The following is an 18676-nucleotide window of genomic DNA, read 5'->3' as shown; positions in this document are numbered from 1 at the left end:
AGTTGTTGGGTCTGTTCCACCATCTGACGATTCCCTTCTCTTTGAATTCCAAGCAGTCCATTACAGATCGATAACAACAGCAATAGATAGCGCAGTTCCATTCAAACTGCGAGCAAGATCTGAAGTATCCCTCATTTCTTGCTTTGTTTGGCGATGTGGTGAAGTCGTAGGTTGAGCTTGAGGAACGAACGTGCTTGATGGAGTGGACGACGTTTCAGCATCTGGATCTGCGCCATTTCGGGCGTGGCGTTAGGCCTTTGCAGCCTCACGCTGCTTCGTTTCATCCCAATCAGGCCCTTGTCGCCGTCGCAATTGGAACCTACATCGTCGGTGAGCGAGCAACCTTCACTTTCTCTTTGATCTCTTGGATTCAGCAAGCTAAGTTCAATGCGTTTCATACAACGACGACGTTTACTGTGCTGTGCTAACTTGAAATTCGAGTCTTAAAGTTGACCAAAATAATAATGAGAATAAAATTGATCCTTATTTTATTTGTTATGCTTGTTAAATGTTGCTTAGTTTACTCTTGCACCAACATAAGCAATCCTCTGTGTTGATTTGATCCATGACATCTGAGCCATTGGCAATTAACTTAGTGTTTGCTATCACTTCCTTGTATATTCATAATCATTATTGGAGAAGTAATCTGCTGTGCCCAATCTCAGGTAATGTGTTTTGATAGTGTTAGTGCTGACTGCTGAGGTGTAATATTTCTGTTAGCAATCTGTCAGTTACAGATTTGCTGAGGTGGAATCTGTTACATTTGGTTATGTTGGTATAGTTTAGTTGTAGTGCTATCAGTTCTTGCAATTTGTGTTAGATCAGAATAGCTTGCTCTGCAAGCCTCACCTGTATCTCTATAAATTGATCTCTGCAGATGCAGACCGTAATAATGAAACACACAGTCAGATAAGAGCAATGAACTCTCTATCTCTATTCGTGTGTCTGTCTGTGTGTGCGCTGAAACAGACAACTTTGTAAGCACTTACGGAAAAATGTGGAGCATCATTTCTATTGACATTTTCCAAAAAATTCCTTAACAAAATTGTGTAAAGAGAACTGGCCGTGCACAAGTTCATGTACAAAACTAACTAGAGTGACAAAATCTCCTCTTCCTTGTTTTCTCTTTGAAGGTCACGATTTCGAGTATGGGAATCAGTTTGTTTGCAAAAAATGCAAGAGTAAGGCTGCATACAATCAAACCTTACCGCTTGCACAGATGGGGAGCCTTGTGCACCAACGCTTGCCCTATTTGAATTTGCTTAAATGTTTAAAACTGACCCGACCTCTATGTTATTAAATTTTTTTTTTCAAATTTTGAATGGACGTGTCTATGCCATATTGGAGTTCAATTTTTTTTTTTAAATTAGTCATGTACCTATGCGTGTTGGATATGTGTCCTTAGTGTGTCATACAAGGGTCCTATGGGACACTTGTCTGACACACGGACATGGCACCAAAATAGTGTGTGCATGTTTTATGGGTTATGAATAACTTTGGTATTGTCAACTAGTGTTAGAATATAAGGGTTTAGTAATCTATCTATCATTGTCAATTTTTTTATTTTTTTAAAAATTTGGTTAGGGATTCTTATTGAGCTATAGTGGTCTTGTGCAAATAAAAGGGTTTCCCACATTTAGAAATCTTGCAAGTTTCTATGTCAAGTGAACTTATCATTGTTATATGCTGCATTTCTTTGCTTGTTGACTTGATTTTGACCTAATTTTTTTACTTGTTGGTTTGTTTCCAATATGTATGCAGAATTTGATGCATTAACAGGAAGCAAGATTTCTGCTCTTGACATTGGTGCACCTGTTGTTCGAATGTCTTACAGTCCTACAAGTGGGCATACTGTGATTGCAATCCTCCAGGTTGGCCCTACCTGAACTTTTCATGTGCTCATATGCCCCCTCTCCATCTTAACCTGTCAATGGAAAGTCTAGACATATATTTGTAATTATGAAATGACTTAGTGTTGCAAAAGATTGTGGTTTGATCAGAAACATAATGAAGTGCTTGCATTTTTGTCGTACACTTGATGCCCGTAAATGTCCAGATGCTTTCTGGATTTTTGGCTAGAGAGGCAGCAATATGCAAATCAAATCCCGATGGATGTATTGTTATATGGTGGGAACAACATCTTAGGATCTGAAGTGTTTTACTCGATTAAGTCCAGAAAAAATATTGAAATTAGGAAGTTATATTAAAAAAATGCTTATAATTGTTCATTGATTCTGGTATTACCATTCTTTTAGATAAAAAGATGCATCGACACAGGTTCTCTTGTTCAGTTGAACTTTTGTTTTGATTACTTTTTTTTGGTAACTAGTTTTGTTTGCTTTGTTGATATTTATTCATTATTTCATTTTATGTTACTTATGGAGTAGATCATTCAGTTGCTGTTTCTGTTTTTTTTTTAGTAATGCCCCTCAATCTTGTTTGTATTAGTTTATATATTGTGATTGGGAAGTTCTTTATTGCTTACTACACCTGTTGCTTTTACATCTGTAGGATTGTACAATACGGTCTTGTGATTTTGACTTAGAGCAAACGTGTGTATTACATTCACCAGAGAAGAAGACGGAGCAAATTTCTTCTGATACAGAAGTTCATATGGCTTTGACCCCACTTCAACCTATTGTGTTTTTTGGGTTCCATAAACGAATGAGTGTGACAGGTTGGGTCTGGTTTATCATGTGTGTATATAGATGTGTTTGTTTGTAGAGGTTTGATTACTAATGGTGATGATTTCTGTTCAAATATTTGTTTTTGCATAAATGAAGTTGTTGGAACTGTTGAAGGCGGTAGAACACCCACAAAAATCAAGACAGACTTGAAGAAGCCTATCGCCAACCTTGCTTGTCATCCTCGTCTTCCTGTACTGGTAATGTGTTCAGTGTACTTCGAATTCCATTTTCCTGGAAGGTCACGGCATTCGTAATGTTAATATATACTTCAACCCTATCCTTCTTGAATTTGACTTCATTGTTTTTCCATCCCAGTATGTTGCTTACGCCGAAGGTTTGATTCGAGCATATAACATTCATACCTATGCTGTTCATTACACACTACAACGTGAGATAATTTCCCAAACATTCTTTTCTTGTTGATATGGTTTATATTTCTCTTGTAAGTCCTATCTTATTATTATTTATGTTATATTTCTTATTCAGTTGACAACACCATAAAGCTTATTGGTGCTGGTGCATTTGCATTTCACCCAACTCTGGAATGGATTTTTGTTGGGGATCGACGGGGTACACTTCTAGCATGGGATGTATCAACTGAGAGACCTAGTATGATTGGAATGTGAGTGTAGTTTATTTAATTATCTAGTTTTGCTCATTCCGTAACTGAGACCTAGTATCATTGTTGCCTATAGTATTGTAGTTGTTATTATCTTGCAGTCAGCTGTAATATATAGGTTTAGGCTTGTTATTTTGGTTAGATCTGAGCATTTTATTGTTACTGAAATTTCAGAAAACAAGTTGGCTCACAACCAATAATATCAGTTGCTTGGCTCCCTATGTTGCGTTTACTTGTAACTTTATCTAAGGATGGAAATCTGCAAGTTTGGGAAACACGGGTTACAGTTAATCCTAATGGACCTCCTACACAGGCTAATTTTTTTGAGCCTGCAGGTTAGCTATGTTGATGCATTCTACCTTTACCTTGAATACCTGTTGACTGCCTGTTGATAGCTTGCTTATGTTAATTAGATTGTAGAAGATTTCTGCTGGTATATCCCCCTCTGCACTTCTAGAATCCTTTAATAGAGAGAGAAGAAACATACCAACAATTGTCTTGCTTCATTCTTTTATTATTCTTTTCATTTAAAATTGTTTGGCTAATATGTATTACATTCTGATGCAGCAATCGAATCAATTGATATCCCTCGCATCCTTTCTCAACAGGGAGGAGAAGCAGTTTATCCTTTGCCGCGAATTAAAGCTTTAGAGTTTCATCCAAAATCTAATTTAGCCGCACTAGTGTTTGCAGTTACGTGCTACCTTACATTATATATACCTTACATATACCTTGCTGGTGATTATGAAAAATATAAATTTGGTGTTTATGTTAACAGAATGTGACAAGTGCAGACACTTTAAAAAATAAGGCCACATACAGTAGAGAAGGGAGAAAGCAACTTTTTGCAGTTTTACAAAGTGCACGGGGATCTTCAGGTGATTGTTTTCATTTTATCTAGAATCAAGGTTAAAGCGCCCTTAGTATTTCAGGATATTTGCTATCTGAATAAACAAAATTTCTATTATTTATTTTTGTATTTACTTTGGCCACTATGCTTCCACTTATGAACACAAAAGCTTGTGTTGCATAAAAAGTCTTTTGAGCTTCAATGTTTGTTTTCATGGGGTAAAAAAATTATTTCTCTGTTCACTCTCTAGATGGGAAAATATTACATTTATTTTGTTCTCCTCTTTTTGTAGCTATGTTGCATAGTGTTCCATCAATGTCTTAAACTGGTGATTTTGGACATGCATAATAAATCAGGATAATTTATGTCATTTTAGGGATAATTGTGTTACCTAATTTTTAGGAAGCTTATCTTGTTAGAAACCTTATCTTATTCTTACTTAGGGATTTTATCTTATCTTTAGGAAGTTATTTGTTCCCTTATTTAATTAGGATTAGGAGTCCGCTATTAAAATAAATAGGATTATTGATTTATATTTTGCATCACATCATAATACATCATATCAATTTAATACTATTAGCGTAGGTTCTAAGATGTCTTGCCTTAGATTTCATCATCCCATGAAACAGCTTGTGAATTTTATCCCAAGCCTCATGAGAGTTTCTAACTCCTAAGATCTTGTTGACTACAGACTTAGAGAGTGTTGTAAGCCACTCATCATATTCAAGATTGAACTCTTTGTTGTTGCAATCATCCTCAGATGATGACTTGTGAATTTTCCCAAGCCTCATGCGAGTTTCGAACTCCTAGGATCTCATTGTTGTAAGCCACTCTTCATAGTCAAGATTCAACACTTTGTTGTCGCGATCATCCTCAGATAGAAACTTCATTGGAACCTTTGGATTCTCCAAGAATTGGTGAAGTTGATGTGACGCGATAATAGGTTCAACTATTTGATTCCAAAACAAATAGTTGTATTCTGTGAGTGTAACAGATCTGGTATTTCTCCATGGATCATTTGCGATTGTTGCTATTACGAGGTCCACTGTGATTGTCACTGTTGCGATTCTCTTGAGAATATGAAGTTGCGGAAGCCATCGATGGAGGGAGAAATGGATCATGCCCTTAAGATGAGAGCCCTAATACCATATCAGAGTTTGGTGAGAAAGGGAGAGAAAGTGAGAGAAAACTCCATAACATTGATGTGAAAAATATTACACCGTTTCAGATACACAGAGGCTTTATTTATAGAGCTGAAGTCTGAATCAGATCTGAGTCAGATGATCTAACTAGCTAACTAATCAGAAACGGACTCTAGGAAAAGATTCTGTACATTTAGGAGTACAATAAGAACTGTAAAATCAGTAATTCATCACAGTGATACCCAGAAGCTAAAAAGCTACTCTAATAAATACCTTATTATCTTGAGTCTTTAATCTCTCTTTTTACTCCTTTCCTACCTAAAATTTTTACTTTCAACATGGTATTAGAGCATATTGGGCGAAGAGAAAGGAAGTGACAAAGCCATTGAAAGGCTAGAATTTCTTCAATTAACCTCAATTTATTATATTATGAGTATTCCTTTCTCTACATCCAAGATATTTTGTAAAAATTCTTGGAATTTTGGTGGCCAGAAATTGTCACGACCAACAGGAAGGCAAAACACAGCTGCTCAAATTTAAGGTAGGGTAAAACAGTATATCAAGCAAAAGAGTTTCATATTTTATAGAACTCAGTAGCAGAATAGTGATGGAACTAGTTTTTTAGATTGTATTCATATTCTATTAATATATTTATTTGTTTTGTGCATTTTTTGCTATTCATTTGTTGTAGTTATTGTTGGACATTGTATCTTCCACTCTATTGCTTCCCGATTAGTTTCTTGCATGTTGTATTTGCATACGTTTCTTCTGTTTCCATCCAGTTCTTTAATCAGATATGCTGATGGTAGTGGTGCTATGCAGCATCTGTTTTAAAGGAAAAACTTTCAGCCTTGGGTTCATCTGGAGTGTTAGCGGACCATCAGCTTCAAGCTCAACTACAAGAGCATCATCTGAAGGGGTAAGTTACAATTTGCAGTTAGGTAGAGGAATAGATGCTACTAGTCTTTTACGGAAAACGTTGTGTTTATAATCTATCGAGTTAATTATATTATGTTGCTTGGACTCCTAATGTCCCACTATTCTTGTTCTGAATTTTCGGTCAAGTTTGGGTACTACTTGCCTTCTATCTGAAGTTGTACTTGATACCTATACCTGCATATGGGGTTTGGTTGCAACAACTCGATAGTATTAAAGTCTCAGGTGCAGCACCTGAGCCTGGATACAAGGACCATTAATGATATGGTTTTGGGGTGCTTTACTCCTAAGGGGTCTGTATATCATTCTGACTGCTTTGTGATTGATTTGTCATTTAGCAGTAAACCACTTTGAATGATAAGTTTAGTGATTGTTTTTCTGCATGTTCCATAAAACTTTTTCTTCACGTCTTCCATAAACAGAACTTCTTCACAAAATTAAACTTTTAGAGAATCTGGGTTTCAATGTAAGTGTTACCTTGACATTCTAAGCTTTGAGGATAGGCATAGAACTTACCATCACTGTGAAGTTTTCATTGGCTTCTTAAGCTTTGATTAGGTGTGTTTTGGCTCCCAAATGCTGCTTTGACCAGAAGGCCAAAAAAATACTAGTTCTAGAAGAATGTACTTACTTATATCTGCTGTATGATTCTGTTATGCACTAACCTCTAGTATTAGCTACTTTGCTTGGGTTGAAGTCCACAATTACTGGTATCATATTTTTGATATTATCTTTCTCTCTGTAATTTAAGTCTTTATGTTTTTACACAAGGTAAAGCCGTAGCTTTAGTGAGAGCTGATCTATAAGGCTGCCTCCCTATTGCTAAAAGATTGAAGGCCAGAAAATATGGGTTGAATATAGAATTTTTGAGGTGCCAATAGGTGGGCTAAGAAAATTTCAGCTTTTAGCATCCAAGTTCCAAAATCAGGGAAGGAGAAAACTTGAGTATATACAAGAACTTAGGCCATGAAGACTCACAAAAAAATTGATCTTAGTTCATATTGGCTCATCTTGTTAAAGTTTTCAGCACCTGGGGTTCTTTAAAGGCTGAAGTCCAGTTAGAAAGACTTTGGTCCCTTTAGCTTCAATTGGCTCAATGATGGAATGTGACACTTCGCATAACCTACCGGAACATGTAGATCCTTTAGCAAGTGCTGATGGGTGCATCATACTTATTAATCTCGGATAGCGGTGCGTAGCGGCTGACCCTCCAAACTGCTATAGCGCCAATGCTACTGTGCAAAGTGTACCTAAGTGATACACTAAATTGTACTCCACAAATATAAAACTTAAAATATGAAAATGTGACATAAAAACATAGTAGTTAAAAGCAGATTGCGGCCTGTTGCGGCCAACCCTGAAAAACGCTATAGCGCTATAGCGGGTTGCGGTTGCGGAAATAGCGGAATATATTAATAGTACCTAGATATACCACACATATATATGCTAAAAAATAAAACAATAATTAATAATAAAGAATTGCTCTAATTATATGTTATTAAATGCGTACCACTTTGATTATATGGTTTAATTAAAATATTTTCCATTTACCCTTACATATATGCATGCATATATAGTCATTATTTTTAGAAAATAAAATAATATTTTATTGTTTCAAATAATTTACAGGTCCTTCAATTTCAACTATAATTAATTTCAAGTCTTCCCATCAAAACTATCATTGAATTAACTATTTAACAATTTAAAATTTTAAAAACAATTTAAATAAAATTTAAGTAACAATTTAACATAATAGAAATTTAACAATTTAAAATTTAAAATAAAATTTTAACATAATAGCTTTTTATTTAACAAAATTTAAATATTTAAGTAACAATTTAAATAATATTTAACAATTTAATTAACTATTAAAAAAATAATAACTTTTTAAATTATAAAAAGAAATTTTAGCTGTCAGGTTTTATTAATTATATTAAAAGTTTTAAACTGCAAATTTAAAACAATAGAAAAAAAACATAAAGTAAGAAACAGCCAATTTAAACAATAGAATTTTTTTTTTTAAAAGAATGAAAATCTGAAACGTGGATACATTTATTAGAAAGTGGGAGAGTGGAAAAGGCATTTCTCTCTTCATCTTTTCTCTCTCCTATAATCAGAGACGTTTCTCTCTCTCCAATAACCAGGTTCGCTTGCAGAGGACTCGACGACGTTCCTCTCTCTTTCTCCAGAATGGATACATACATTCTGCATCTTTTCTTCTCACTCTTTCTCAGCCACACATGTTTCTCACATATTGATGATAGAGAGAAAAGGGGCAGTGTCGTGCTATAGGAGGAGGGAGTGAAGGAGTGGGTTAGGGTCCGCAAATGGCCGCTATTTAGCCGCAAATGGCCGCTTTTTGGCCGCAAATGAGGCCGCAACGGCGTTCCGGAGCGGAACGGAGAAAGTTGTTGCGGTGGGTCTGCGCAACGCGCATCTGGTGCGGTTAGCGGCACTATTGCGCCGCTATTGACTACTATGCATAAAAAACAAATTTGAAGGATCTCAAACTCAAACATACATGATTTCAAACATTAAAATTCAAATCATAAGCAAATTGAAGGAATGAAAGTCCCAAATAATGTAACACAACAAAATAAAGTGGCAAAGTTAGTCAAAATTCAAATTGCCACGTAAGTGAAATGTCAAAATCAAAGAACTGAAGGAACTAATCATAATTGAAATCATGAACATCTAAATCTTCATCTTCACTTTCACTTGTATCTAAGTTGTAAATCTCTTCCTTCTACGATGAAAACACTTTTGCAAAAACTACTGTAGCGGAATAGCGGCCGCTACATCTGCTACACTTCGCCAGATCGTCGCGGCACAGTCTGTGGAGGCTGGCCGCTGCACTGCAATGCAACTACGCTATAGCGCGCTAAAGCAGGGCTATTAACAAGTATGGGGTGCATTAGTGTTGGAAGTTGCACATGGTGGAGGTTACTGTTAATAATGTATGATTGTTTGGGTAGCAGATTTTCTTTAGGTTGTGGGGTGGCTTGTTAAACCCTCTTCTATCTATTGTATGCAATTATGCGCAGTGCTCATATTCACGGACTATGCTATGTTGGAGGTCGATAGTAATTTTCTTTTCTTTCCTTTTTTTGGGCATTTGTGATTATGATTACATATTTTACTTATTTTATTGTTGGGAGGTGTAAAGAACCAATTCAACCCAAAAGCTGAAGCTATTAGGTGAGGGCCTCTTTAATGGTTTATATTATACTCTAACATGCCCCCTCACAAGAGAGCTTATTGGGCTTGAAAGGTGGATGATGCATCAGGTCCAGCCTATCTGTGCTAAGAAATTCCACAAAGAAAATGAGGGTGGCGAGGATCGAACTCAGGACGCCGAGACTTTAATACCATGTAAAGAAACAATTCAACTCAAAAACTTAAGCCATTAGGTGAGGGCCTCTTTAATGTTATATTATACTCTAACAGGAGGTTCACATAGAAAGGAGGTTTTGACAAAGTTCAATTTAAAGCTGCAATTCTGTAGACTATTAAATGTTTGTGTAAAACATTTTACATTACTATATAGCATATATTCTTTGGTATGTTCGAACATCTGTGGGGCATAGAGACAAACGGAAAGTGGTTGAACTATGAAAGGAAGTTGGTGAGACTGACTTTAGAACTTAGGGCCCGTTTGGATGGGCTTTTGAAAAAAGGACTTTTTATAAATTATTTTTTTTAAAAGTTAAAATTATTTTGCGTTTGGATACAATATTTAAAAAGTGCTTTTGAGTAAAAATGTTATTTGGATGTTAAAATAAAAATCAACTTTTAAATGTAAATGACTGTTATGCCCCTTTCTTTTCTTTCTTTTTTCGCTTCAGCTGCCATTTCCACCGTCTCCTTCGTTTTCTATCTTGCCATGAACTTCACACTTTGCTGCACATTATCAGATTCAACCTTCTTCAAAGCCACAATCTTTCCAGCAAGAAGGTCTCCAGCCTTACACATTGCCCAATCTCAACAATAACAACAACACAAAACAACACTGATTCATAAAGATTCAATTTTTATTTTTAAAATTTTAATAAAACAAAATAAAAAATAAAAGAAGAGAACGATGCATTGATGGTCCGATGAAGAAGCCGACACCAGGTGAAATCCTTGGTATCAATCAATTCCCTCAACCCCAAATGCCATAATTTCTCCTCCACATGAGTATCATCAACACCACCACTAGATAATCCAAACCCTCGTCCTCTTGAAACCCGACGCAGATGTGGTTGCCGCTGGAGGGACTGAGAGACCAAAGTGTTGCTCGTTGTCGAGCTCATGTATGTTTCATGGCGGAAGTTGTGGTTGTCGCTGGAGTCAGCGATCCTTGGCTGTCGTCAGTGGCGTGGTTCAATCTCTTTTGGCTTCTGAGTGAGGATTGAAGTTTGTTCTTGAATGAGTGGGGTAAAATGAGTCCAGCAATTTTGTCGATGGCTTTTGGCTTCTCCTTTTCCAAGAAGTCACATTTTTTAGCTTTTTTCTGGCTTTTGCTTTTTTTTGAAGCACTTGAATATAAAATAATATGTTGTGTATTGATCTGTGTCAGAGAGTTACAATATATAGAGACCCTAATGGGCTTAAGTGAAAGGCCCAAACCTAATCCTAATACAGTCAGAATATTTACGGATAAGACGGAATCCAATCATATCTAATCATATCTAATCATATCATATCTAATATTCTAACACTCCCCCTCAAGCTGGTGCGTATATATTATGAGCACCAAGCTTGTTACAAATGTATTCAACCCGAGGACCTCTAATGGCTTTAGTGGAAACATCCGCTAGTTGATAAGAGGAGTTGACGAAAGCAGTCTTGATTTCTCCTGACTGAATCTTTTCTCGAATGAAGTGACAATCAATCTCTATATGTTTGGTCCTCTCATGAAAGACAAGATTAGAGGATATATGTAGCGCAGCTTGATTATCACAGATGAGTGTCATGGGTTGTTTCTGTTCACAAAGATGAAGCTCCTGAATCAACTGCTTTAACCAGACTAACTCACAGGTAGCATTTGCCATTGCACGATACTCAGCTTCTGCACTAGATCGAGCAACAACAGGTTGTTTCTTGCTCTTCCACGAAATTAAGTTTCCTCCAAAGAAGACACAATAGCCAGAAGTAGAGCGCCTGTCCGAGGGTGATCCTGCCCAATCAGCATCTGAATAACCACAAATTTCTGTATTTCCCTGATCTGAATACAACAAACCTTTTCCTGGTGCTCCTTTGATGTATCGGAGGATCCTCACAGCAGCATCCCAATGTGAATCACAAGGGGAATCGAGAAACTGACTAGCCGTACTAACAACGAAAGAAATATCTGGCCTAGTCACAATAAGATAGTTGAGCTTCCCAATTAGCCTCCGATAACGTCCAGGATCAGATAACGGCTCCCCCTGTCCGGGCAATAACTTGACATTAGGATCCATAGGTGTATCAACTGGTTTACTCCCCAACATACCAGTTTCTTCTAGGATATCCAAGGCATATTTCCTTTGACAGATAGAAATGCCCTGTCTGGATTGCGCCACCTCAATTCCCAAGAAGTAACGCAGCTTCCCAAGGTCCTTTGTTTGAAATGTACTAAACAAATGCTGTTTTAACTGACGAATTCCGTCTTGATCACTTCCGGTGAGAATGATGTCGTCAACATAGACTAACAAATAGATACACTTATCAGGAGATGTAATCCTATAAAACACAGAATGGTCAACTTTACTGCGGATTAAGCCAAATGCCTGAACAGCAGAACTGAAGTGACTGAACCATGCTCGAGGAGACTGCTTGAGACCATATAAGGATTTCCGAAGACGACACACCTTTCCAGACTCCCCCTGAGCAACAAAACCAGGTGGTTGCTCCATGTAAACTTCTTCTTGTAAATCACCATGAAGAAAGGCATTTTTGATGTCAAGTTGAAGGAGTAGCCAGTGACGAACAGCAGCAAGGGCAAGAAAGAGGCGGACTGACGCCATCTTAGCGACCGGAGAAAATGTATCGCTATAATCAAGGCCAAAGATTTGAGTAAAACCCTTGGCAACTAAACGTGCCTTGAGACGATCAATATGGCCATCAGGTCCAACTTTCACAGTAAAAACCCAACGACAACCAACTATAGACTTCTCTGGAGGAGCTGAAACAAGGTCCCAAGTGCCATTGGAATGAAGTGCAGTCATCTCATCAAGCATTGCTTGGCGCCACCCTAGATGGGAAAGTGCTTCACCTGTGGTCTTAGGAATAGAAATAGAAGAAAGACTAGAAACAAAGGTGAAATGAGGTGAAGAAAGACGGTCATAACTCAAAAAGGTATAAAGAGGATAAGGGTTACGAGTAGTACGTGTACCTTTTCTTTGAGCAATGGGAAGAGTCTCTGATGAAGGATCCGGAGGGGAAGAAGCAACAGCAGTGGGCGATGAGTCAGCAAGAGTCGAGTCGACAGGAGGCACAATTTTGCGACGCTGATAGGTGAGAAGTGGACGGTCCTCAGGTATAGAAGCAATAGGTTGTTCATCTGGAATAGAAGCACCTGCAGTTGGCAAAGACAAGTCAAGAAAAGGGACAGGAAGTACATGATCAACCTGTGACATCTGAGATGGGATAGAATTAAAGGGTTGTTGATCAAGAAAAGTGACATCAGCGGAAACTAAGTAACGCTTAAGGTCGGGAGAATAACAACGATAACCCTTTTGAAGACGAGAATAACCAAGAAAGATACACTGAAAGGCTTTGGATGTTAACTTATCCTTACCAGAAGTGAGATCATGAACAAAACAAGTACAACCAAAGACATGTGGAGTTAGAGGATAAAGAGGAACATCTGGAAGCAATAGATTATGAGGAATGTCATTGTGGAGCACAGATGAAGGCATGCGATTGATGAGAAAACAAGAGATGATTACAGCATCTGCCCAGAAGTGAAGGGGAACCTGCATATGAATAAGAAGGGTACGGGCAGTTTCAATGAGATGTTTGTTTTTACGTTCAACCACCCCATTTTGTTGTGGAGTGTGAGGAGAAGTAGTTTGATGTAAAGTACCTTGTGTGGCCAAGAAATTAGAAAAATCAATAGAAACATATTCCTTAGCATTATCACTACGTAGAATACAAATAGAAACACCAAATTGAGTATGGATCTCAGTAGAAAACTTTTTATAAATGGAAAATAACTCAGAACGATTTTTTATTAAATAGGTCCAAGTGCAACGGGAAAAATCATCAATAAAGGTAACGAAATACCGAAAACCTAAGACAGACAAGGTACGACTTGGACCCCAGATATCTGAATGAACAAGAGAGAAAGGGGCATCAGCTCGTTTATTGACTCGACTGGCAAAAGAGGAGCGTGTATGCTTCCCTTGTTGACATGACACACAATCTAAAGACTGAAGACCGGACAAAAGAGGAACCATTTTCTGCAACTTTGAAAGACTTGGATGACCAAGGCGACTGTGGATAAGTTGTGGAGATTCTGTGAGAGAGCATACTACTGAAGGACGAGGCACATCCAGATAATAAAGCCCCCGTGACTCACGACCCACTCCAATCATTTTCCCCGTACTCGGATCCTGCACAGAAACAGAATGGTTAGAGAAAGTAATGGTGCAAGTGAGGGAGTGGATCAACTTACTAATAGAAATTAAGTTATAAGGGATGCCAGGAATGTAATAGACAGATGTCAGGGCCAAGGTAGAGGTCGGACGAGCTTGTCCAATCCCACGAACTGGGGCTTTGGTTCCATCCGCAAAGGTAAAAGACGGTAAATGATCAGAATAAGTAAGAGATGTAAAGAGTTCCTTATTACCACAGAGATGATCGGTAGCACCGGAGTCAAATATCCAAGTGCCAAGTGATGTAGAATGAGAAACACAAGCAACGGGATTACCAGTATAAGGCTGAGACTGAGGAGAAGCCTTCCTGAGAGGGGTTTGGAGTGCAGCATAGTCCGAACCTGAACCAAATGATGCATTGTCTGACTGAGCTATATTTGCAACAATAGAAGGAGAGTTAACCTCCGAGAGATCAGGAGATGCTGCTGCCATTTAAAGATAAAATATAAAAGCCGTAAACGAAGGCAAACGATATCCAATCAAGAAGAACCACGCGTCTAAGGTCAGACCCACAGAGAAACAATCACAGATCCAGAAAGGGGAGGAGAAGGCGAGCTTCTCTGTCCAAGACCGGCCGGAAAAAGCCGTCAGAATAGTGCCCACGCGCCGGCAGAAGGTGGCGCGTGAAGCCCACGCGCAGAGAAGACAGGTGGCGCGTGACGGCGCTTGGGAGATGCGTTGCTGACCGGACCACCACAGACCTGGTCGCCGGGAAGAGAGGGTCCTGATCGCGTGAAGTTTGGTCGGAAAAGTCGCCGAAAAAAGTCTCCGGTTGCCTGAACAGTGATTCTGACGGCGGGCGGTGGTTCCGGTGGCCGTCGGAGGTGCTGACGCGTTTGGAAAAATCACTCAGAGGCTGTGTACAGCCCTAGAAGGCTTGCCGGAAGGACGCACGACAAGAAAGAGGACTCCTAAGCAGTGGGCTTAGGTTTTAAAGCAAAAACAAGGTTTCTAAGCGGAAGCGAGGGTTCCCAGAATGAAAGAGCTCTGATACCAACTTGAATATAAAATAATATGTTGTGTATTGATCTGTGTCAGAGAGTTACAATATATAGAGACCCTAATGGGCTTAAGTGAAAGGCCCAAACCTAATCCTAATACAGTCAGAATATTTACGGATAAGACGGAATCCAATCATATCTAATCATATCATATCTAATATTCTAACAGCCACCATCCAAATATCATAAAAATGCCAGAAGTCCTTTTTTTCAGAAAAAAATGTAGCTTTTGACTTGAAAAAAGCCCATCCAAACACCACCTTAATTATTATGAACACTTTTGAAAGGGACTTTGATAAGACTAACTTCAAAAGTCAAGTGAAGGAGGAGTGTAGACATAACATTCAGCTGAAGTGTCATCTGCTACAACTATTTTGTGGCCTTCTGCAGAGAGAAATGTCAGAGTATACATTACGTAGTGACTGTGAAAAATGCTGGAGCTTGTAATCTTCTACTTGTGTTTGTAGTCAGTCTTAGATGTTGTTCTTATGCCCTTGGGCTTTTCACTCATTAATATAATTCTAACTGTAATAGAGAGCGAGCCTGGAGCAGTGGTAAAGGTATTCCTTTGTGACTGAAAGGTCACGGGTTCAAATCCGGTATTGCCAATAACTAATTCTTTCTGCTAGTAGAATGACTCCTATTAAAAATTGATAAATTTGATTGATGAACTTGGAAATTCAGTAAAAGCAACCATAAGCAATATGTATAGTGCTTCTTACGGACTCGGCTTTATTTTCTTTATGGCTAGGATCTGTACTAGGTTCCTGAAGGATTGCATTAGATGCTGTATCAGATTTTTTACTATAATAGTGAGTTGGGGATGACATAAGGTCAACTGTCTGCTCCAAGCAATTGTTAAGGTCCAAAATAATCTGATATTTGATAATCACTTTACAGACACCAGTCCTAGACTTGATTTGGGAAAACTTATGTTCAGATTAAGCTTTAAGTCAGTGGTTTGAGGTTTGCAACTGGTTGAGTTCCTTTGTAACTCATGGCTTGATTTTTTTTATTCTTTTCTCTCAGTTTAAGCTTTTAAGTGGGTAAAAAGTAAGTAACGCTAAGGTAGATGGATACATAGTGCCTCAAACAGAATTTTGATTTTATTTACTTTACAGCTGGTGGCCCTTCTAGGTTCTTGAAGGATTGTATGAGATGCAGAAAAGAATTTTTACTATAACGGTGAGTTAGGGATGACAAGGTGTAGTCAATAGTCCACTTCAATCAATTTGTAAGGTCCAAGATAATCCATTTTGATAATCAATTTACAGACACCAGATTTAGACACATGGGAAGTTTTTTTGTTGAGATTAAACATTAGATTAGTAGTTTGAGATTTGAAACTGGTCAGATTCCTTTGTAATTCTTGCTTCATTTTTTTCTCCCTTGGATTGTTGCTCAGTAGATACAATTTGTTGTTCAGTAATTTGGTAGCATTGTTGACACCTCCACCCTTTCTTTCAGCCACAGTCATCTTACAATGTCGGACATTGCAAGGAAGGCTTTTCTTTATAGTGTATGTTTCTTTCTTGTTTTATTTTATTTTATTTTATTTTTTTTATTGCTTAGGGGTTTATTGTCACATCACATATGCAACATATGAGCCTGAATTTACAAAAAAGATGCAATGACAACTTAAAATCACCTTACTGGTCCTCATTTAATATCCTAAGAAAGCTTTTGAAAATTTCCATGCCATCAAGATAGAAACTAGAGATCGAGTCATGGAACAAGGCATGCAGATCTCTCTGCATGTCTAACAAAGAAACACCTCCAAACAGCCCATGAGTAGAACACCACAGACAGGCCAAGAAAGTAACCCTGTCCCAAATGTTGTCTAGAGATGACAAAGTGCCTTTGAAATTTCTAGCATTTCTTCCAACCAAAGACACCAGTGAACAGCAAAGACAGAGCACTGCCACAGAATTGTAACTTCTTTGCAAAAACCAAAACCTCTAAATTTAATAGAGAGAAAATGATTCAAGTCCTCAGGGAAGACTCAGTTATCGTTGAAAATCCCAAAGAGCTTATTCCAGATGGCAGCAGAACAATGAAAACAAAGATGATTGGCAGTTTCTGAACTAGAGCAGCACATAACACGTGTTAGGAGACAAAGCAGTAGAGATCTGTGCTTTTGTTTCTTATCATTTCTAATGGTACTTTTAACTGATTCTTGTAGCATTTTATGGAAGGCCATGCAAAAATTTCTCCAATATCGCGCTTGCCCCTCATTACTGTTCTAGATTCCAAGCATCATCTGAAGGACTTTCCCGTTTGCGATGTATGATCCTGGTGACAACTTAATTTTGAGACTTCTTTTCATTAGATTTTTTTGTTCAATCAACTGACACCACTTATCTACTACCAGCCATTTCATTTGGAGCTAAATTTCTTTAGTAAAGCAAATCGAGTTCTTCATTATCCTGTCAGGGCATTCTATATGGATGGGCTGAACCTTATGGCGCATAATCTTTCTTCTGGATCTGACAGTATCTTTAGGAAGCTATATAATTCGGTAATGTAGAGAGTAGTATTTCCTACAAATATCATTTGTATTTGTGATTTCTATTGAGACTTTCATTTTACATAATATTGGTATGTAAGTATTTATTTAGCATGTGAAAATTATGCCAATTGGCAAATTAAACCTTGTAATGTTCATTATTTTTCTCTAGATTCCTGGAAATGTGGAGTACCGAGCAAAATACTTGATGTACAGTAAAAAGCAGCACTTATTTCTCGTAGTTTATGAATTTAGTGGTGCTACATATGAAGTTGTGCTTTATTGGGAAAATACTGATGCACGAACAGCACAGAGTAAAAGCAGCACAATGAAAGGTATTTCTGTCTCTGGAATGTATTTCTCTTTCTTCCAGAGTCCGGTCATGCATTATGTGTTAATAATTCAAATAATCATTTTGTAGGCCGAGACGCAGCATTTATTGGCCCCAGTGAAAATCAGTTTGCTATACTCGATGATGACAGGACAGGGTTGGCTGTATATACTCTACCAGGAGGGGCGTCACAAGAAGCTAAGGACAATGATAAAGTTTTTGAAGAAAACCAACCTGCAGAGACTAGTGCTGGTTCAATTCGTGGCCCAACGCCATTTATGTTTGAAACTGAAGTTGATCGTATCTTTTCTACTCCATTAGGTGCTTGAATATATGCGTCAAACACATATTTCCCTATCTATTTACGCACGTGCACACACATACTCTTGTCCCTTTTTCTACAAGCTTAGCATTAGTTTATCAGTAGCATAAGTTTTGAAATGGTTTCTCTGATTGTAGATTCAACTTTGATGTTTGCTTCTTATGGGAACCAAATTGGACTAGTAAAGCTCATACAAGGGTACCGCCTATCAACTTCAACTGCCAATGGCCATTATATATCGACCAAGGGTGAGGGAAAAAAGTCAATTAAGTTGAAAAGAAACGAGATTGTGCTTCAGGTATCATACAGAAGTGTGCTTTTTAATTATGATTAGAAAGTGGCACACACATACATCTAAAGTGGAATAATTGAAGATAAGAGTAAACCAATTTTTGAAGTTGTTTGCGTACTAAACCAATTTTATTGCCTCTGTTTAGAGATTGTTTCCTTGTCTTATAGGTTGTTACAACTTACGGCCTTTTCTATCCAAAAAAAAAACCAAAAAAAACACAGAAAAAAACCAAGAAAAATGAGGAGCTTTTTCATTCTTCATCCTTGCTCTTCCCTTGGGTGAAAGTCTTTGATCATAGGATTCCTTGTTTTGGAAATATTACCAAATAACTTTCTATTATGATTCTGCTAGGTAATTAATCCATGTTT

The 18676-nt window shown here is 37.8% G+C and overlaps 1 protein-coding gene across 3 annotated transcripts in view; it reads left to right on the top strand.

The window, feature by feature from the left end:
- LOC133301764 (uncharacterized) overlaps nucleotides 1-18676 on the top strand; it is a 31397-nt gene continuing 12721 nt past the window's right edge. For 2 of the 3 annotated variants that reach the window (XM_061501458.1, XM_061501457.1), the window contains exons 1-16: nucleotides 1-330; nucleotides 1762-1871; nucleotides 2512-2677; nucleotides 2784-2884; nucleotides 3003-3075; nucleotides 3174-3309; nucleotides 3481-3641; nucleotides 3874-3998; nucleotides 4085-4184; nucleotides 6121-6217; nucleotides 16325-16376; nucleotides 17040-17141; nucleotides 17229-17375; nucleotides 17536-17698; nucleotides 17785-18015; nucleotides 18154-18314. In XM_061501458.1, coding sequence (XP_061357442.1) covers nucleotides 198-330; nucleotides 1762-1871; nucleotides 2512-2677; nucleotides 2784-2884; nucleotides 3003-3075; nucleotides 3174-3309; nucleotides 3481-3641; nucleotides 3874-3998; nucleotides 4085-4184; nucleotides 6121-6217; nucleotides 16325-16376; nucleotides 17040-17141; nucleotides 17229-17375; nucleotides 17536-17698; nucleotides 17785-18015; nucleotides 18154-18314 — 2058 coding nt within the window. In that variant the 5' untranslated portion in view covers nucleotides 1-197. The remainder of the gene's footprint in view (nucleotides 331-1761; nucleotides 1872-2511; nucleotides 2678-2783; nucleotides 2885-3002; nucleotides 3076-3173; nucleotides 3310-3480; nucleotides 3642-3873; nucleotides 3999-4084; nucleotides 4185-6120; nucleotides 6218-16324; nucleotides 16377-17039; nucleotides 17142-17228; nucleotides 17376-17535; nucleotides 17699-17784; nucleotides 18016-18153; nucleotides 18315-18676) is intronic. The other variant, XM_061501459.1, reaches the window with a different exon arrangement.

This window comes from Gastrolobium bilobum, unplaced genomic scaffold (assembly GCF_033153095.1).
Source record: "Gastrolobium bilobum isolate Gb01-03AN ecotype WA unplaced genomic scaffold, APGP_CSIRO_Gbil_v1 utg17041, whole genome shotgun sequence".
Classification (NCBI taxonomy): domain Eukaryota; kingdom Viridiplantae; phylum Streptophyta; class Magnoliopsida; order Fabales; family Fabaceae; genus Gastrolobium; species Gastrolobium bilobum.
Note: the sequence above shows the minus strand (reverse complement) of the source record. Positions and strands in the feature narration are given on the sequence as shown.